At 38.1% G+C, this 20439-nt stretch overlaps 1 protein-coding gene across 2 annotated transcripts; it reads right to left on the bottom strand.

Annotated features, from left to right (window-relative positions):
• Positions 1–2202: 2202 nt before the first annotated feature.
• On the bottom strand, positions 2203–20323 carry uckl1b (uridine-cytidine kinase 1-like 1b). Of its 2 annotated transcripts, none has more exons than XM_079239378.1 (15): positions 20243–20323; positions 14393–14586; positions 12664–12770; positions 11437–11607; positions 11063–11134; positions 10139–10328; positions 9831–9892; positions 6243–6262; positions 5491–5589; positions 5277–5370; positions 4781–4843; positions 4519–4641; positions 3954–4061; positions 3708–3864; positions 2203–3610 (listed from the first exon to the last, which is right to left on the bottom strand). In XM_079239378.1, exons 1-15 carry the CDS (start codon positions 20311–20313, stop codon positions 3531–3533), a joined length of 1611 nt encoding a protein of 536 aa, XP_079095504.1. In that variant the 5' UTR covers positions 20314–20323; the 3' UTR covers positions 2203–3530. The 2 variants fall into 2 exon arrangements, with proteins under 2 accessions (XP_079095504.1, XP_079095505.1); XM_079239379.1 differs by lacking the exon at positions 20243–20323 and adding an exon at positions 17438–17819.
• Between the last annotated feature and the right edge of the window lie 116 nt (positions 20324–20439).

Genomic DNA, 20439 nt, shown 5'->3' with positions numbered 1-20439 from the left:
TGGTAAATATCCTGACAAAAATAAAAGAGCGTCAAGAAAAAAGATGTGAAATATGCTTAGAAAAATTACAAAAATGTGTTCCTGTGTTCAAAGATTGCAACATGTGAGTGATAAGCTGGGGGATGTTAGTTTTTTCCTTTTAATTTGGATGCAAAAATGTTCAATTCTGCTTTGTGGCTGTGCATGAGATCAAAATATTATACTCTTTATTATACTCTTATTATACTTATAATATAATATATAATATAATACTCTTTGTCATCCAAACCAACAATCTCTCAATCATCTCAAGGCTGTTTTTTTTTGTTTTTTGTTTTTTTAAAGTTTTTTTTTTCTCTTCCTAAATTTCTTAAAGTGTCTCCTCAAATACTACTGCAGGTTTTTGTTTTCATATTTTATTTTACTTCACTTTTCCATTTTTTGTTGTTACTCCAAGTTATTTTTCTTTGTGAACTACATGTAAAAGATTTTGGCGCCAATTGCAAACATCCACTTAGAATAAAGAGGGAAATATGCTTTAAAAATTGCAATTAATCAAAACAAAAGTGATTATCACTCCTTATAAGTTTATCTTTTCAAATAGTTTTTTGTAGTTAAATATTCAACGTTTTCCATGGAAAGGAAGACCATGTTTTACTAGTTTAATAACAAATTCAGCAAATAATAACATGTAATTGTGACAAATATCTTTCACGAAAAAGCCATACGTAGATATGTAGCCAGTATGTAAGCATTAATATCTGGCTCTCTCTGCTGTTAGCCAAGTTGTTTGAAACTACTCACAAAGCAATTAAACTCATCCAACAGAGCTTAATGCACAAACTGCATCTCTTACTAAAAACATGTATATATCACCCTGACCTGACTTTATGAGGACAGTCCAATCTCTCTGAGTTTTAACTCTGGTGATAAAGTATACAGATGGAGAGTGCATAGTGATACACACACAGAGAAAGAGAGAGTGAAAGCAGAAAGAGAGGGATAAAGGAAAGACAATACTTTACCCTCTTCAACAGGCTAATCTAAACCCTCTTTACGTGATTCAGAAATACTTCATCATCTGAATAATTTATCCTCAAATATTAGCACTCAGCTGATGCTTTGTGATGGCCTAGGGCTCTTCACATGCACAAACCAGACACACTCACAGCCTGATAGGAATTTAACCAAACAAATACCAGCCATACATATATATTCATATTTCAGCAATAATCGTTGTAATAACGGAAGATTGTTGTGAGCTTAAAGCCTCATTCTGTCAAATAGCTTTCAAAGTTTCTCTGCACGCTTCTTACCCACATGGTAGAGCTTGGGAGTCCTCACCACCATACAGCAAAGACAGATAGGAAGACAGTCTTCAACATGTAGACTTGAGACAAAAAGAAGGCAGAGTGGAGGAGAGCAGAGCAAGCTGGAGCACAAACTGGTGACATGAGGATGAAAAAGCAGCAGAGATCGCTGAGTTAAAACGGCCACTCCTGCTTTCTTCACCAAGCTGTGACCTCATCATGCTCTGTGCTACCAATGGGGATGCAACTCACACACACTCAGTGACACACAGACACACCATCTTCCTGTTTGTCAGTGCCGGTGGTGAACTTTCCACTGACATCTCCAGTTATATGAAGTTTTCATGCACTTTGTCATCAAGAATGAGGCACATCTGCATTGAATCTAAGCAAATATCAGTGGCAAAATGTCGCAAAGAAGTAGCAGAAAAAAGTGTAATTTTATTTCAGATTTAATCCCTGAGAATCAAAGGTCAGATGATTTTAACTTCTCTAACAAGTGAATGAAATAAAACCCGTAGAAACGCATACAGCTGCACATAAAAGAGCAGATCATTAAAAGCGTGTTGCTGCTGAGCTTCTTGATATTTTTTGTTACAGCTCGTCTTTTCACCGTCTTTCTCACGCCTCATCCTGCAGAAAAATATATGCCCTTTGTGTGTCAATATCTGCCCAACAGGCTGTTGGTTTGTAATTGTCCATCAGCCTCATGAGGTGCATGTCAATCATACTTTAGAGAGACTGACATCTTGATGGCTGTCATGGTGATAATTATGGAAGGTGATGGAAGATATCAAGGTTATTTTCCATGTGAAAAGGACAACCAACCACAATATCTTTCCTGTTCATATTTAGAATGCAGATAATGTTTTCGGTGAAATGTTTGAAGAAAATAAACATTGAAAGTCGAATAAAATCTATATATTGCACTTTTATTTAATATATATAAAAATAAACATGCACGTGATAACATTGTACATTCAGGCTGGTAGGCTGAAAACAATCCTCTGATCTCAGAACAGAAAGACAGCTGAACTTACTCTTCAGTAACGTATGATCAAATGGAAAAGCATTGACTTGTTAACTTTAACAACTTCTCACTAATATGACAAGTTTCAATAAGCTGCTTCAGTTGGAAATGCAGGATTACAGGACTGAAATTCCAATAAATTTGATATCAGATAACAGCAAAATGATAAGGTCATGTCTGGCACATTGTTGACATTTAAAAAAAGTATTAGGCAATATTAATAAATCTTAAAAAGATGGATTTTATTCATTTCAGTATAGTTGCGGAGTAAAAAGATCAGGCACAATCTGGAAACTTTCTGACCTGAAGATGTTTCAACCTCATGAATCTGCAGCTCCAAAAGCCCTTTTAAACAATCAATCCTATCTACTGCATAAAGACCAGGAGCATAAATCAGGATGCGTGAGACTGAAATAAAGACTTAATCTGTATTTGTTTCATGCAGATGACCCAAAAGATGCATGGCTTGCCTGCTGACTGGTCAGGTCTATCCACAGTAAAAATATGAAAATGAAGAACGTTCAGCATGAATATACACTACAAGTACACACTTAAAGCTGTGAAATACAATATTTTTGAACATCCTCTTCAGCTGGTTAAGTCGGCATCCACAGAGCAGGAAAAGGGTGAACGAAAGAGCTAAAGGAAAAAAAAAAAAAAACCAGACAGGTACACCCACACATTTTCCGACTGAATGGTCCTTCAGAAAGTGCTCACGGCCATGGAAGTCGAGCAAAAACAAGTTCCTGCTCCAATTTTACTTTTCTGAAAATTGCAATGAAGAAGGCATAAAAAAACCAACATGAAACATGTCTTGTTCTTCTACGTCATGTGCAAATTCACATTTAGTTGTGATGTCCACGATACACGACTTAAGGCAGGATAAATCGTTTCAAAACACATCTGCAAACTTTCAAGTGACTGTCATAATTTAAGCATCAAAACAGAAATAAGAACTTTAAAAAAATGCTGTACAAATAAAAACATTTCAGACTTCACAACAGTAACATTCACCGTCAGCAATCCCGCTTGATTAAATAACATAATTTAAAAATGAAACTGTACAGTAGAAATGTCCCATTGTCCTGTTTTCAGTTCTTTTTTGTTGGTACGGTCCTGTTTGACACTTGCCAGATGCAACTTGTGGCCAAATATTTTCTCCAATGCAAGGGGGGGGGGACACCTCTGAATCTTTAAATATAGTAGTAGCATTAGTAACTGGGCTCATCCATCTCCTCATCGCTCCAGTCAGGAGGTGCATCTGTTCCAAAATATCGATCTCCAAAGTTTCCTGCAGAGATCAAAAGTGTAATTAAATATAAAGTATTTATTAAAAAAAACAAAACCGAAACGAATAACACTGCAACAACTTCCTCATCATTACTCACCGATTCCAGGTATGATGTGAAAGACGTCATTGACTTTCTTGTCCACAGCTGTGGTGATGATTTTGACCTGTGGGAATGCGTAGGCAACTGAGTGAACTCCCATCTCAGCCATGAGCAAAGAAACCAGTAGAATCTTGTCTTCCTGAACGTCATGGTCCTGAAAATAAAACCGTACCAAGAAAAACAGGTTACATGTTGCATGCAGCTGGGACGACTTCAGAGTTTCTAAACACGGTGTGCACCTACCAGCAGGACTCGTACAGCCATCATAGCAGCAGCTCCAGTGGACACAGTGCAGTCCATCAGAATCACATGATCTTCACTGATATCTTTGGGTAAACGAAGGTAATGAAGCTGAAAATGTGCAAAACAGGATGTGGGTTAATACCAAACCATATCTGACCACCAACTATAGGTGGGTGTGTCGAAATCCCCCGAACTGAAAACTTTCTATAAAGGACATTCAGCTAAACAAGATGCATGTCGAAACAACAAGATCCTGTCAAACCATAAACCATATAAAGCTCACTGAGGTGTTAACCCTTTAACTTCTACCTGAAAAACATGCATTCAGTCAGAAACATCTGCAAAAACACAAGGCCAAACTGAGGAGCTCTGAAATCTACTTCTCCTCATCATCATGCTAAAGCACACAAAACCAACATTTCAGCTCCACCAGTACAAATACACATAAACTCAGTGGGACCGAGTGATAAAATCTGAAAGCTCCTTTATTTTGGGTGATGAGTAAGTGTAAAACTACAGCTTCAAAGTTCAATAACTCATACATGCAGTCAGTGCAGGTCTGTACCTCTGGTTCTCCTGTGTCCTGGTTGGTCTGGATGAGGATCTTGCCAATGCGGACATCTTTACAGACCGCCCTCAGAGCTGGCTCCATGGTCTCTCCGGCTCGCAGGATGGACACACCTGTGATCTGAAAAAAACAAAGAGGAAAAAAAAAATCAAACAGAGGTTAATTGCATCATTTAAAGTAGAGCAAACTCTTCCAAACAGTTTTTTTAAAACAAAAAAAGGACAAAAACAGTGTGGAGAAGTAAATGGAGTTCACTCACCCTCTTCCCATGGAAAGTCCTGCCTTCGTAATCCTCTCCCTGGGGGGTCTGGACTATGTGGACCTGAGTTAATAATAAAAATGATAACACTGTGAGCACAGAGCTGTTCACAGTGCTGCATGCTGTACTGCAGAAATCAGAGGAAATGCAGAATAACCTTCTAGAGAGAATTACAACTTGCTAGGTTATGATTAAGGCATGAAAACTTTCCACTGTGGTGATGATAAGTTTCCATGCTCATGTCACAGGACATCACACTGGTAGTATATGCCTAATAAATGCAAAAGCTTCATTCTTTCCACTCTTCATCTTTTCCTACCTTTTTTCAATGCAAGAACACATGTCATTTTTTTTACTCTGTCCTCTAACTATCAGTCAATTCTCAAAAATTCCCTCGTACTATACACCCAAGTATCTAATGGCACCCACTGTCTACAGCTGCAGAAACTTGTGGACTGATACAAATGGATCTAAAGGGTATCTTGTTTTTTGGAACCTGTGAGGGGAGGAAGGAGAGTGCTCGCTCGATCAACAGGCGCATCAACCTCTTGGAGTAGAAGATGAACTCATCACGACTGGTCTCCTTGTTCCTAGACAAGGAGGAGAGGTATGTGAGATTTATTCTCGCGTCGGCAGCTTTACACATCAAAGGCTTTAATGGAAAATACATGCAACACATAATAAAATAAATGAGGCTTTCTAGCTTTTACCTGATGATGGTGTGCATGCCCCTGACTTGGGGTGTGCTCTCCAGAACACTGAGGGTTTGGGGGAGGGGTTGGGCCTGGTGTGCAGAAGCCAGTGCTGCCCTGTAACCACGGCAACAAATAGTTGCAAGGGTGGCAAAGGGTGAAAGCAGTGAAAGGAAATAAAGATGGACGGAGAAGTGAATACGGCACATGTAAATTCAAGAACTATTAAGACTTCAGCTTCACACAAGAGTGCAGATATGTTCTGTATTCACATTCAATAATCACACACAAACGTGAAGGTACATGCAAATAATAACAACAAGGAAAGAAATGAATTTGTCAATATCAGTTTGAGAAAAGTTGATAATGACAGTGTAAGAAATCTAGTAGGGTCGCTTGGGAAAATGCAGGTACAGAAATTCGCAGAGCACACGTAGCCAGTGTTAAGTATCTCAGTGGAAAATCACAAGAGCACAGAGGCCATGACAATGGAAAAGAAGGCCAGAACAATCTAAGAATCATCATCATATAAATTAGAAAATTTCTACATCTACTATTAACAAATTTACTATGGTTATTTTTCATGAGAGGTCTAATTTTTTTACCAAATAAACATTAGTTCTGAAAATCTACTTGACCTAGCTCTATCTCAGACTGTAAAGGAGCACGCACACTGTTGCAGTCATGTTGTAAATACAGCATCTATAATGTCACTGAGATACGGATTAGCCAAATGCAAAGAAAAGAAAAATTGTAGCAAATCTGCTCACATATCCCAGCGAAGTTTCCTCTATGAAGACAAACAATCACAGAGGGGACACAGAAAAGACAACAGACAAGAGGAGGAGAAATGAAGAGACACAGCATCAGGTGGATGAAGGGATAAAGGCTCATCAGACACAGTGTAAAGTGTGACAGCTGAAACTTGGATATAAATGCTTTAGAAACTCCTGTCGAGGTTAACGACCATTTTAAATGGAACATTTCATGGATCATCATTCACTCGTGTATGTCTTTCATTATTGGAGAGAGCTAACGGAGCAGGCCATGCTCGACAAGGTGCGTGCAGATGTTAAGGTACGAACTGAAATTGCAAATTCTGGATGGTGTTTTGGCATCTGTACACATGCATCCACTGTGTGTATGCGTGGGAGGTGCACAAGCAATCGTGTGGCTGTCACTCTTTCACTGTGTAGAACAGTAAAGGTTGGTATTTGAGCTCACAGGCCCCAGCACATCCTGTGTCTAAAGACAGACACCAAGCTCACTTCCTTTCACTGTCTGTCTCAGTTACTGTGGCCGACATTCAATGGAAAAACTCAGCGCTTTGTAGTAGGGTATTGGAAACTTTCTCTGTGGCTGAGGTATGTGATAATCAACAATAGCTGTAGCAAGAGCTTCCTCTCTTGCGCTTTCTGCTGTAGTTGCTCGTTCTCTTGTTGCCACTGAAAGGAGGGTCAGCGGCTTGACTCTTGGGTGTATTTTTAGACACAGAAGGCAGGAAGAGTGTGAGATGTTGTTTCGATTAAACATAAAGAGAGGGAAAACCAACACCTTTACATTAAATGCTGGCTGCATCACACCATACTGAAACCGTTAATAGTCAATTTTTCATACATTTTATGCATTTGAGAATTTATATTTCTGCACTTTAACAGTACGACAAGATGTCGAGACAGTTGTACAAGTCTTGTACTCTGATGGGGGATCACTAATTAGCCACATTTGGTTTAAAGATACAACAGTGCCGCCTAGTGACGTGTCATGGCAGCCAACAGAAAGGTGTTCGTTAGAGGCTGGTTTTGCTACACTCCTTTTTCTCTCCCTTCCATTAATACGCTGAAGTACTTGGGGAACATTAAAGATGTAGAGGAGAGAATAATAGAGAGGATAAAGACCACTCTACCTGACGCAGAGCTCGCGCTGTGAGCAATAGAAGTGGGGGGTGGGGGAGAGAGAGTGAGAGAGCAGTCCATCAGAAGCATGTGTGTTACTATGTGTGTGGCGAAGAGGACATTAAGCAAACCACTGTCACACAACGTGTTCCCCAAGCACAGGAATGTGCCTTCGGTGACGGGTGATTAGTGCAGGTTGAATCACAAATTTAAAAGTCAGTTTGACGTGTTTGCAGTAAACACTGACATTATAGTTAAGAATTTGAGTATTAAAATCTGTATATTAAAGAGCCATGAGGTCTGAAAATGAATAAAAATGAGAAGTAGTTTACAGCGCAAGACCACATTTTCTTTTTTATTTATCACAAATACTACATTTTGATATAATTTATCAGATAACAAAACAAACATTTTGGCTTGATTTTTGTTCAAAAAAGGATGCTTTCTTTTTCACTACATTGGATTAAAAGTGTTCTTATGCTTAACATATTTCTTATAAAGCAAGTGCTTGCATAGCAACTGTAGTTCACTGTATTCATTTATAAAATGCAAAGATTCAATTGCTAAGAATTTACAGCTTTTAAGCTTTTTTTTTTTAAGCTTTCAATTTTACATTTTTTTGCATCTTTTAACTGGCACATGCACATATGAACAAATTTCTGTTTTTACATTTTTCTTTTTGTTTCTTTAAGTTGTCCAGACCAGTACCATGACAGCAGAAAGATGGTCTGGCTGCTGTACTGACCGAAATCATTTTTAATCTGCTAAGAAGAACCCCTTTGCATATGCAGCTCCCTTGATTTTTTAATTTTATTTTTTATATTATTTTTATCCATTTAAAAACATCTCTTTGGTTTAAGCATCACTCCTTTGGCTGCCTCTTCATTTTAGAATCCAGTATAATACAATTTCTTTTGTTTTTGAATCCCTCTACTATCTTGCAACACCTTATCTCGCTGATCTGCTTCCCTCCTCAAACACCCACAAGATGGTGCCCTGGACAAAAGGGAAACTACAAGGACATTCGGTTTTCACTGTTGCTGGTCTGAGATTGTGGAACAACCTTCCTCTACACGTCAGACAAGCCTCCATCTTGCCTGTTTTTAAATCACTTATTTTAATCACTTCAGTTCATCAATTAATTTTTCTATCACTCCCACTTGTCTTCTTTGGCTTTTTGACATGAGACGTTGACAAACTGTTTTTTTTTTTTTTGTTGCTTTTTTTATATTCCCTCCTTACACACTATTTAATTGATCTGATTTTCTTTTTCTTAATGTTTTGATTAATTTTATCAGCCATGTTTCTATTCTGCTGTACAGTACTTTAGTCCACAGAGGTTGTTAAAGTGCTTCATAAATAAAGTTGGATTGGTATGGAATTTTTCCCAAAGATTTCAGTCTTTATTCGAAGAAAGTCCTCTAAAGACTGCATAAAGGTAATTTGTGGCTATCTGAAACTTTTTTAATGAATGGTTGTTCATTAATGAGCCCTTCAATATGCAGTGAGCATAAACTGGGGTTAACAGACCCTCAAGAGACTGTGATGTAAAGCATTTTTGTAATGCAAATGTTTTCTTAATTGTTCCAATTGTAACAGAATGCCTGCGAAGTACCCTTAAGGTTTCCCAAGAAACATGGAGACAATTACTAGTCCAGTTAATATCACAATTCATGTGTATTTAAAATGCCCTTGCTAAAAGAGGTACCTGGTGCTTATAGCACAATAATATATCAGTGCATCCCCCTCAGGTCTAAAATACACTCACTTACGGCTCTGAAAAGAATAAACTGATGAACAATTATCAAACTGGCACTTTAATATACAATCTATTTGGATGTAATGATGCCATGAATGTTTCTCACAAAAAAAATACTAAATGAAATGTGGTAAATAGTTTAATTAAAAAATGCTTGACAAAACCTACATCAATGGGTTAAAACTGTTAAACATTTTTGTTTAATTAGTTGGAGCTGCAGAAATGTTTATCTTAAAACACCTCAAAGTATGACCGATGCATCTATGACTTGACACGCTGCCTTGAGTGCACATTTTCTCATTCCAGGAGGACAGTAAACAGGTGGGCTAATCCAAACCCTTTCATAACTTGGCCACTAAATGTGGCGATATTGTAACACTAAAGATGCTTTTGTAAAAGAATTTCTTATAATATAAAATCTTCAAATAATAAAGTGAACAGTCCAAATAACTATTATGTTCACTGAAGAAACACTTTCGCCCAATTAAAAACTGTAGTATACTTTCTTTCCACTAGAGGGAGTGATGAGCCTTGCAGGCCAAAAACATGAGGAGCTACCTGCTAGAAGAAACCCTATGAGTGCAATTAATTAAGAAGATGAATTTGAAATAAACATGCCACATATTTCACACATTGACATGACAAATTGTCTACCTGTCAGTGTATTTGGATGTGTGAACAGCTGTGAGTGTAACCCCTCTTACCTCCTCTAGCTGACTGTGAACATGCTGAACAATCAAATCGATGGCAACCATATTACCACCACCTGACAGGAAAAATAAAAACATAAATGAGAAGAGAAGATAATCTTTTGAAAAACTAGAGTTTGAAAACAAGTACAGTTATAAAATGCAGGTCACTTTAATGTCACACAGACACAAGTGGAGGTGTGCTGCTGCATGGTAGATGTAATTGAAGGGTTTATTTCCGTGTATTGCTGCTGTTATGTTGCATTCAGTTTTAGTTAAGTTATCCTAAACATGTGAATGGACAGATGTTTGCATGCACGCACCACGTGGCACCACGATATCAGCCAGGCGCATGGTTGGCTCAATGTACTGCTCGAAAGCTGGCTTCACAAACTTGTTGTACTGTTTGATGACGCCCTCGAGGTCTCGGCCTCTTTCTGAAATGTCCCTCCTCAATCGGCGCACCAAACGGATGTCAGAATCTGTTTCTACGAAGATCTTCATATCCAGCAACTGATGAAAAAACATGAAGCAGATAAAAAAAAAAAAAATTGGCCAAACAATTTATGTCAAACATTCAAATCAAAATGAAAGAGTATCAAACAAGCTAAATATAAATTGCTTATGGCAGAATTAATAGGAAATAAATCCTTCCTCATTGGTTTATTTTGAATTCTAATGCAATATTTCTAATATTAAATTCTCCTTCCATAAAGTAAATGAGAACACTTCTGATTAAGTACATTAAAAAATAAATACAAATAACTAAAAGCTGCTGAATGATCACAAAGAAACTCATTCTCATGCAGTAACAATAAGCAACAAAATAATTGTTGAAACAATTAATGTGTCCAATCTGTCTATTTAAATGCATGAATTGAAACGGTAATAATTGTTGAAAATATTGACCTGTGTTACTTTAGTGCAACATTTAAAACAAACTGTGTTGCTTTGAACTCTGCAAAGTGGAATGAACGAGTCAGCCAGCTTACTTTATTGATATATCCATTAAATGACTGATAATTATCAACTGGAAAACAAGTGCTCTCTTGTGAACAAATTTATCAGATTTATATAGTTCTCAATCATATTTATACACAGTATATGTTAGGGTTTTTTGTTCACTTTTAAAACAGATGCAATGAATAGACATGCATGTTTTAAAGTTTAGCTAAGGTTAGTTTTGCATGCTCAATAGTGATGGTCTGACCAGTCGAGCATGTTAAAGTGCAGTAACTTTACACTACCTTCAAAAGCTCCTTATCTGCAAAAGCCATGATTCCTTCAAAGATGATAACACTGGCTCCATACACTGTTTTCTGTGGTGAACAAACATTGAATTAGATTAAAATGTCCAAACAAACAATTGCATTGTAAAAAGCTGTAACAAACAGCTGAACATGTGAAAAACTCCAGTGTAGTTCACTAAAAAAACCAGTTGAGAGAAATCACTGCAGTGGTCTATCAGAAACCATCTGGAGATGTGCAGCTTAAAAAAGTGACTAAACCACCAGAGAGGGAGATTAAAAAACCCTGTTAGATAATCAAGAAACTGAGATTATACAGCATGCTGGAACTCATTAATGTGTTAGGGCGATGCTGCGGCTGAGTTCATTCTTACCCACTCCTTCTGCCTCCCATGAGTTGTAAAGTCATACACAGGGATTTTCACACTCTTGCCCTGTTTGAGTTTGCGCAGGGTGTGTGTCAGCAAATCAAAGTCGAAGGCATCAGGGTGGTCAAAGTTATAGTCATTCCTGGCAGCCCGGGCCTGCTCCTCTGGGGTCAGGACCTAAAATTTGCCACACATTTCCAGAACAAAATACTTCAGAACACTTCCATTCTATGTTTTTTGCTTAGACACTTTTATTGACATTTGTCTCAGCAATTCACAATAAAAAAAAACATCAAGTCACATTGCCTAAATGTCATGTATCATTCAATAAACTTGCATCATCAGATTCATAAGCTTGCATGAAAACACAGATCCCTGTTAAAGAGCAGTTGAAATGAGGGGACCTAAATTTAGGAGAACATCATGTGCTGCTGTGACGTCTGTACCAGGTGCTGTGTGTGTACCCTCAGGATAGTAGAGCATTGAAGCCCCATACCCGGTATTTGGCAGTTTATGAACAGCAACACCCACTCCTCAAGTGAGCAGATTATACACCGAATATGATAAACTAGTGTTACATGCCTGTGTGGGCTTTAAGCTTCTCCAACAGCATGCTTGGAGAGATCAGTATAAAAAGACATATAATACAGAAGCAAAGTAAATAAATGCTGACCTCTAGTAATGCAGTGAGCAAACTGGCTCTTACTAAGAGCTACCAGAGTGCCAGTCAATCGTAAATCCACCCTTACTCAGCATGGTCTGACCCCCCCCCCCGATTACACAACCAGAGTGGGTGGAGATATAGCGGGGCAGAAACGATGGCTCTTGCTTAATTGCTCCCTGGTACTCTCTTTTTTTCTTTCCCAATTTTATCTGTCACTGTCCTTCTCTTCTAACATGAGCCATCTTATCCGTTTTGCTCCCACTCTCTCTAGATGCTCCCCTGTTTTCCCCCAGGGTTCACAGGGAGTCATATTTTCTCTCTTTCACTCTCCGTTCTGCAATGAGGCATGGTTTTGTTTGTTTTGTTCTTTTTCTTAATCCATCCTTTAAGGGCACAGATAGGGTCAGCAGCCACATAACACAAGACACAAATCGCAACCATTTTGATCTGAATACACTTGGATTGAAGTGTCCAAATTTAGCAGTCTACAATAACATTTTGCACATGTGTGATAGAATGCAAATGGACATGCCATGAGTACACACCGCACGTTGTATGACTATGCATACCTTGTAAAAAGAGTCCATTGAGAGTAAAACAACCCATGGTACATCTAAAGCTTCAATGATTTTCCTGGCTACTGTTGTCTTTCCTGAAGCGCTGCCCCCGCACAGACCTGTGACAGAAAAGTGACATAGTGATATTCATTTAGCTTTCATAAATAGCAAACGTCTAATTTCAACATGCCAGTACTTGATACAAACATCTTGTATGAGCTCGGCAGAAATATCTGATGTCAGTCAGAGCACGCCGACATTGCTTGAGGCTGTTTTGTTCCCACAGAGAGGCACAAACACAGCCAGTGGCTTTTTCCCAGCAAGATTCCTTTACATTTCTAATTTTCCAATTTCATTCTACTTTAGATTCATATTTCCAGCCTGCTCCTCAGATCAAAATGTATGTTTAATGGGTAAATGAGTCACTTAAAAGTAAACATTTTGTCCTTGTATGCCATTATGGTAATGAATTATTGACAGAAATTTGTAAAAAAATAGAAACTGATGCTCATATGAAGACAAGAAAAGTTGCATGCAAAGGATTTAATTTATGCTACAATGCTTCAGTAAGCAGCAAGAAATAGAAACAGTTTTACATGAAGAGGAAGTAAACCAACCACTGATACTGTACCTATACCAATATATCCCTGTTACCATATAAAGAGAAGAAATTATTGTAAAATATTCTTTCATCCGTATTAAAATGTGCATATATAAATGTGGACAAAAAAAAACAGTGAATTTGTTTTACATTTCCGTAGCATATGAGTCTAATTTGGTAACTGTGATCATGCAAAGGAAGAGTGAAGTAGCAATGAAAAGACTTTATTTAGTAGTTATATTTTTAATGTCTGATAACTTTAAAATTGCTTGATTAGGCAGTTTGTATCATCTTAATATAGACAGACAAGTTGTGCAACAATACTACACACTCCCAGTAACATGTCAGTATTACCAACACCTGTGAGACCAAAACCTTCAGAGATAATGATATAATGAGTGAATTTGTTTTAGTTTAAACTATTCAAGACAAACTGGTTTTTGTACACTTATTAATGGCTACTGTTACAAGCTTTCTCTCTACACTCCATGCACCTGTACTTGAGCATCTTTGCAAAAGATAATTACATACACAATAGGTAAATACTGATCATTTCTTCCAGTGTAATTGCTGTCATGAATATGTTGGGAATCCTTTAAATGAAGATGACTGTGTAGTATAATTCTAAAATGAAGACAATCTATATAACTGAAACATAGCATAGTATTGCAGATGCACTTCTATTTATCAGACCACACACAGTACTTCCTGCCCTGTCATGCTTACATGTGCCTGCATGATCACTTTGTTTTTAAATTCTGAAAATTATAGGCTGGAAAACAGAAAACTGGCAAAGTTTGGAACAAAATATGTCTTTCTAATAACTTGAAATTAAATTTCTGCTTGAGGTAAACAGTCCTGAAACAGATAAAGGTGTTTCTGACTTTATTTAGCTAAAAACCTTTTAATCTATTATTTCCTGTTAGCAATGCCAACCCATGCCTAAACCAGTTCAGATACGAACAGTGGTACAGACATACTGCTTCATCTGATCTAGGTGTTGCTTTCTTTTTAGTTTAGAATTCTCCTAAAAACTCCATCTTCATCCATCCATCCATCCATCCATCATGCATCCATTTGAATAAGGTATCTAAAAAAAAACAGCATATAAAAGAGCAGAACAAAATTTCAAATTCCTACCAATGATGAAGGCCTCTTTGGACTGTGTCCCGTGTTCGTTGTACCAGGGTGGACGACCGGCAGTATAGATGGTTCGTTTTGATGTCCGTAGCAGAGGAGGCTCAGACTTACACTGGCTGGTGGTCCTTTTCCTGGGAGAAAGGCCCGTGCTTACCGAGGGAAGAAGCCTGTCCAGCGATCCCTCTCCACCGCCGCTGTTAAGATAACAAACACAACACAGTTTCAGTGTTTTCGAGCAAAGAAAAAATGTTCTTCGGTTTGTGCATAATTTAATATTTTAGAGAATCAAGTTCTCCACTTGAGTCATTGTGAAACTCATCAGAACAAGACATCCATAAGAATACAACAGAAATGAGCTACGGATTAAATCTGTGTAATGTCAAATGCATGCTCGGATGAGACAGACCTAATTTTGCATCTAAACATGAAATGTACAAAATAATGAACTAAATCAAAATGTTTTTACCAGAAAACAATCTGAACAGTTGTCGGAAAACAGTCCCTCTCTCCTGTACTGAGTTAATGTTTACTTTGTTGCATTTTTACCAAGAGAACTTTGTCCACCTGTGTCTGCATCAGGTAACACAGTACTTATACAGTATTGTAGCTGTTCTTGTCTATAGCAACACAATGATCTGAAAGCAATATAATCAAAGCTTTATTGTAATGATTTGTGCAAGTACACATCAGAGCAGCGTTTCCAAAGGTTGCACACAGCTCACTGGGAAGTAAACAAAGATCTCTTTCCTGTCACAGCAAGACATGTATTTATTCAGAGCTTCTCTTCTCTTAAGTCAAGAAATAACCATGTCTACGGCATGTGATGACTCATAATATATAGATCTTAATGGAGATGCTACAAACACACCTATCATTTCTCTATCTTATTTTTACTTCACTGAGCTTTTCCCAGTAAATGCCTGCATTTTATTTTTTTATTTACAAAAGATCCTTTAGCCAACTCGTAACATCATAAATAAGACCTAACAAATGCCATGGAAAACACATCAGAGGTAGAGCTTTGGGCAGGCTTTAAACCACACCTGTTTATTTATGGTTGCTACGACAAACACTGATTCTTGTATAATGAATTCAGTTGTGTTAAGCAATAGTTCTGTAGGTTTCTGAAGGTCTCTCAACATTTTCTCTGGAAATAAGATACATTGTTACTCATTCACAGTCCAGTCATTGTACATAACTATTTTAGGGAGAGTTTTTCTTCTTCTTTTAATTTTTATATTTTTTAAAGGCTACTGTACACTGTACACACTACCTGAATAATTAAAACATAAAAACACACACCCAGTTCAAAGGATGAACCCAGCTGTGCCCATAAACAGATTGTATCATGGCTAAACAAGATGAAAAGGTTCTTATACACAAATAACAACATCCCAATTCAAATCAGGCGTCATTCTGTGAGGGGCAGAGAGGCATTGAGTGAATTTGCATGGTTATTCAAACGAAACACAATGACGAGCCATGTCTTCTGCAAGACAGAGAAGTCACATTGTTAAGTAATACTCCACATTTTTAATTGTGACATATTCAAGAAATACCTGATGCAAATGTCCTGTTACTCAGTAGCTAAATAGGAGCATCTATGAACATTTTCAATATTTTTTAAAAATGTTAGTCCACTTAGTTGTTTCATGCAGAAAGCAGGAGTATTGCTTAGCAACTTTGCAAACTGAAAGTCAAGAAGAATATTTACAAAGATTAATTAAATAGTTGTGGCTTAAGAAGTTCCACAGGTATGACTAGTATAAAAAACAACCTGGTGGAGCAACTAATACTATGTTCTTTTTAAAACCTGCTTTGCTGCTCTTACATGATCCTGTTTTACCAAACCATGAGAAATAACACTTAGCATTGCAAATGAATCATTACAGAGAGAAAGGAATACAACTGTTGCATCAGTAGTTAACAGTCAAACGTAACACACATTACGCAGTCCTTTCAGCAAAACAGACTCGACTTGCTGTTCTATAGACATAACATTTTATCTTTAAGTGAGAAGTCTAACTACTTGTCTGTTGCTAGCAACACTTACTGCAGAATCCGAGACATCCACACCTCACCCAAAGAAGACTGTAAACAGCCAGATGCCATAACTGTAGAAGACTGTAAGACAGAATTATGAGATCTCCTGTGCTCTCCTGTTGACCATAAGCTTTCAAGTCTTTGAAGAGGCCATATACCTCTCCAGGTGGAGGGTCAAGAGTTCAAACGTAGAGAGAGAGAGAGTTAAGACTTATCTTATCATATCAGGGTCACCTGGGCTTTGATGGAGCCTGGGAGTGGAATGAGACAACATACTGAGCATGGAAGAGACACTCCAGTTGGGTTATCAGTTAAAACCCAACCAGGGTGCCATAAAAGATTAGCCAAGTTGACTGTGCTGAATCATGCTCTTGTTCAGTGGTTACACTCGCAACGTGGCACCAAGAACTTCTCTTAAGATTAAATACACACTGTAAATGCACCTTTATGAAAAAGAGGCAAAAAGAAAGGTCAGAGTTCAAGATGCCAGAGATGATTCCAGTGGAGGAGACTTGGAGGCAAACTGAGTTCAGGGAAAATTATCGGCAGATAATAAAGTTTCATATCTACATGTTTTTTCTTCTGCTTTTCTTAAAATACCTTTGATCATTTCAAGCCCAAATGAGGAACATAAACTATGTGCTCACTTAATGCAAACTAAGCAAACAAAACACTTGCTCTCGTCTCTTGTGACAAGCTGCATGAAATTATTGTCCTGTCATGTTCTAAAATATTACTCTGAGATCGTGCCAGTAAATAAAGCAGTACACAGTCATCCATGTTAATCCTCTCCTATTGAGTTTTAGATGCATGCAACATTTCCAAAAGCACAGTATGTCAACAAAACTGTAGCCTTGCATCTCCAAAAGGGCGAGACGATAGCTGACATCATATTTACTGACTAAAACTAGACATCTAAACCTCAAAATAAACACAGATGTCTGTTGAACCTGAGGATAAGTGGAAAAAGCAGAAATATATAAATAAATCAAAGGCACTTACCTGCCATCAGATCTTAGAGTCCAACAGCCAGATATTCTGGCTCCAGAGTAAGCTGGTAGAGAGTTCATATCTGGAGAAAATACTAATGTATTTCCACTGTGTGTGTTCCACAAGTCGAGCTTTAATCCCACACTCCTTCCAAACAGGTATATTAAGTATTATCATACACTGGAACAGAGTAACACCAGTTCACCAGCACTGCCCTCTGGTGTAACACAACCAGAAAGATGCTGAGAGTGGGAAGTACAAAGGGATATCAACTGGGGCAAGAAACGAAACTTAAAACGTTTGTTTAGCTTTCTGTTTCTCCCATTCTCTCAAAAGGAGAGTGAAGGCACTGCGGCTTAGTGGAGAAAAGGACTCAGTGTAAAACTACAGCACTACAGCTTTTCCCTCCTCTTTCACCAGCTCCCTGCTCCTCCCCTTATCCGTCCAGCCAACAAACGTAAGAGGATAACCTACCCTCCAGATTATGTTCATTAGCTTGTATTAATAGCATCAGCTTAGAGGCAGACCTCCCCACCACTGGCACACACATACACTCACACACACACAAATGCCAAGCTTGGGTCGCCTGTCTTTGACAGTTAGTGTCACAATATGTGGCTGGAGGTGAAAGAGGGACCAGAAGGGATCGGCAGAGACTCAAAGAAACAAACAGGAAAATAAGAACTGCACAAATGGCTAGACAAGCAGCTAGCTATTTCTCGTCTCTGACGTTGACGCTGTTGACTGAACACAAGAAAGATGCCTCAGGCTGAGTTGGGGAGGTGACAAGAGAGAGAAATGGAAAGGGGGAGAGAGGCACAGGACGGCGGAAGGGAAGGGCAGGGGCTGCGATGTGCTCATACCCTGCAGGGACTCGCTATGTCTCTGTGCCTTACACCGAGTCTGGAGACGTCAGCACAGCAAACATACACATACACACTCATGGAGAGATGTTCCATCCCTGACTTCACCCACAGTGAGGACTAGGGAGTAAACAGCGTGATGAAACCCAACACTACTGCTCTATCAGCTGAAAGTCTGAAGAACAGCCCTGAGCAAAGCACGCATGTACACAGAGCCTCACACTCCTCCTAAGCCACAAACCTCGCATACAAACAAAACAAATCTTTATTCTTAGAGTTCAGAGAAGTCTAATTGTTTTTCATATCATGTCAAAACAAACCCATGACCTGAATACACCACAGTTTACAAATTATACTGTTAAAAGAAGCTCATAGATTTGATTTAAAACAAATATAAAACACTTCCAGATGTTTGGAGCTTAACCCATGGTATTCATGTAAATTTACTTTGCTGTTTAAACCACTGAAAAACAAAACAGGAATATCTCTCCTTCTAAGTTGATTTGTGACTGTCACTGTGGCTTTAAAGCACGGCCAGAAGACAGCTGCAACACAAGAGAGGCACATCGAAACAAGAAGCCTGAGATGGTTGCTATGCCAGACATTCAACCACCGCTCTTTGGCCACAGAGACACACTGCAGAGTCTGAGCCGATGAGCACTAAAACAGACAGTGTCTGCTCCTCACTGGGACAAAGTCACTTGTTACGTTGGACACAAAACCTTGCATAAAGTAGTCAATGCCTCGGTAAAGCCATATAGGAACTCATATTTCAAACACATAATCTAATCCTTTAAAAATGGCAAGAAAGTTATGTCAACTACTTTACTGTAAAAAACCCTATTACCACAGAATAATTGAAGTATGTATGTATTTAAAGAGATGACACTGAAATCAGACATTTGAAATTAGAAAAAAATCAAGCATCACTAGTTGCTAAATCTGTTAGAAATGTAGTGTTTTACATGCTCTAAGGTCTTTTTTTTTTTTTATTTAATTGCCTTTTTTTTTTTTAAGCAAAACCCACATATTTAGATAATATCACAGTATTGGCAAAGCAGTTATCAAAACTTAAACTTAGACAAAAATAAATAATAATACTTTAAAAACAGCAACCTGATAGATTACACATTAATATAACATTTCTCAACACCCCCCCCTATTTAATGTTTATGACTAATGCTTTAGAGAACAGGAACATTTAGTTCTCTCAACAGATTGACAAGTATACAAATGTAATAACACCCTCTTGTGGATTAGTAAGGTAAGGTACCAACCTGAGGGCTGCTATAACAGGGTATAACAGGGGGTAGATATGACCAAATGACACGTGCTAATGTGTTCAGCAACAGTATTAATCATCCAAATCAAATGTCCTTCTATAAACTATCCGGGGATCCTTACATGAGGATATTTGTCCGGAATACGCCATTTACTCATAGCTACTATGCTATTACAAGAAAAAACACATGCCATAATACTTTTTCCGTTTATGAAAACTGTCAAAAATCCTTTTTATGCATAACACGGACTGTCTCTGGCTAAACTCCTCATAAGTTAAGGAAAGTGAACATATTTCGGTCAGTAATTTCGTGTTTTTATTTCCATGTTGACAATAAACTTGTCACAAGAGACCACCTCGTGTAGGACAAAACATCTCAAAAGCCTGAAGAGTGGCGTGGAAAATATGTCGAGCTGTTTTTAAAGGCGACTTTTTGAGGTACATGTAATTAACAAACGACCACAGTGTAATTTTCTTCGCGAGTGTTATGTTTCTATACTATGAGGCAGATACTGTACCTATTAACATATAGGGTGACTTGTCGCGTTTCCGTAAAGATGCTTAACTGCCAGTAGATAGTGAAAGGGGGGGGGGGGGGGGGGGGGATGAACAGCAAAAATAATGTCGAAATCAATCGTGTCTGAATTAAACTCCGACCTTTAAACGTAATACCTGTTCAAAGCAGAAGTTTTTTCTTCGCTGTCCATCTTAGCGAGCCTCCCCTCCATGCTAACGGCAGACATATCAATTCTGTTGACAATCAGGTGTTAGGAGTCGAGTTAGCACCGAGGCATTATGGGACATGTAGTCATATCGCTGTTACTCATCTCAATGCTACGCAAATATAGACTCTAAGATTAACTCCAAGA

Source organism: Telmatherina bonti, assembly GCF_933228915.1.
Source record: "Telmatherina bonti genome assembly, chromosome: 4".
NCBI classification, from domain to species: domain Eukaryota; kingdom Metazoa; phylum Chordata; class Actinopteri; order Atheriniformes; family Telmatherinidae; genus Telmatherina; species Telmatherina bonti.
This window is presented reverse-complemented; position numbering and strand designations above follow the sequence as displayed.

Bases quoted from the DNA above. Each gene is read 5' to 3' on its own strand.
- uckl1b (XM_079239378.1), bottom strand. From the start codon at position 20,313: ATGTCTGCCGTTAGCATGGAGGGGAGGCTCGCTAAGATGGACAGCGAA. The intron at 6,263-9,830 runs GTAAGAGGGGTT...TTGTCTTCATAG, and splicing joins TTCACAGTCAGCTAGAGGAG to AGGAAACTTCGCTGGGATAT. The intron at 4,642-4,780 runs GTGAGTGAACTC...TGTTTTTTTCAG, and splicing joins GGACTTTCCATGGGAAGAGG to ATCACAGGTGTGTCCATCCT.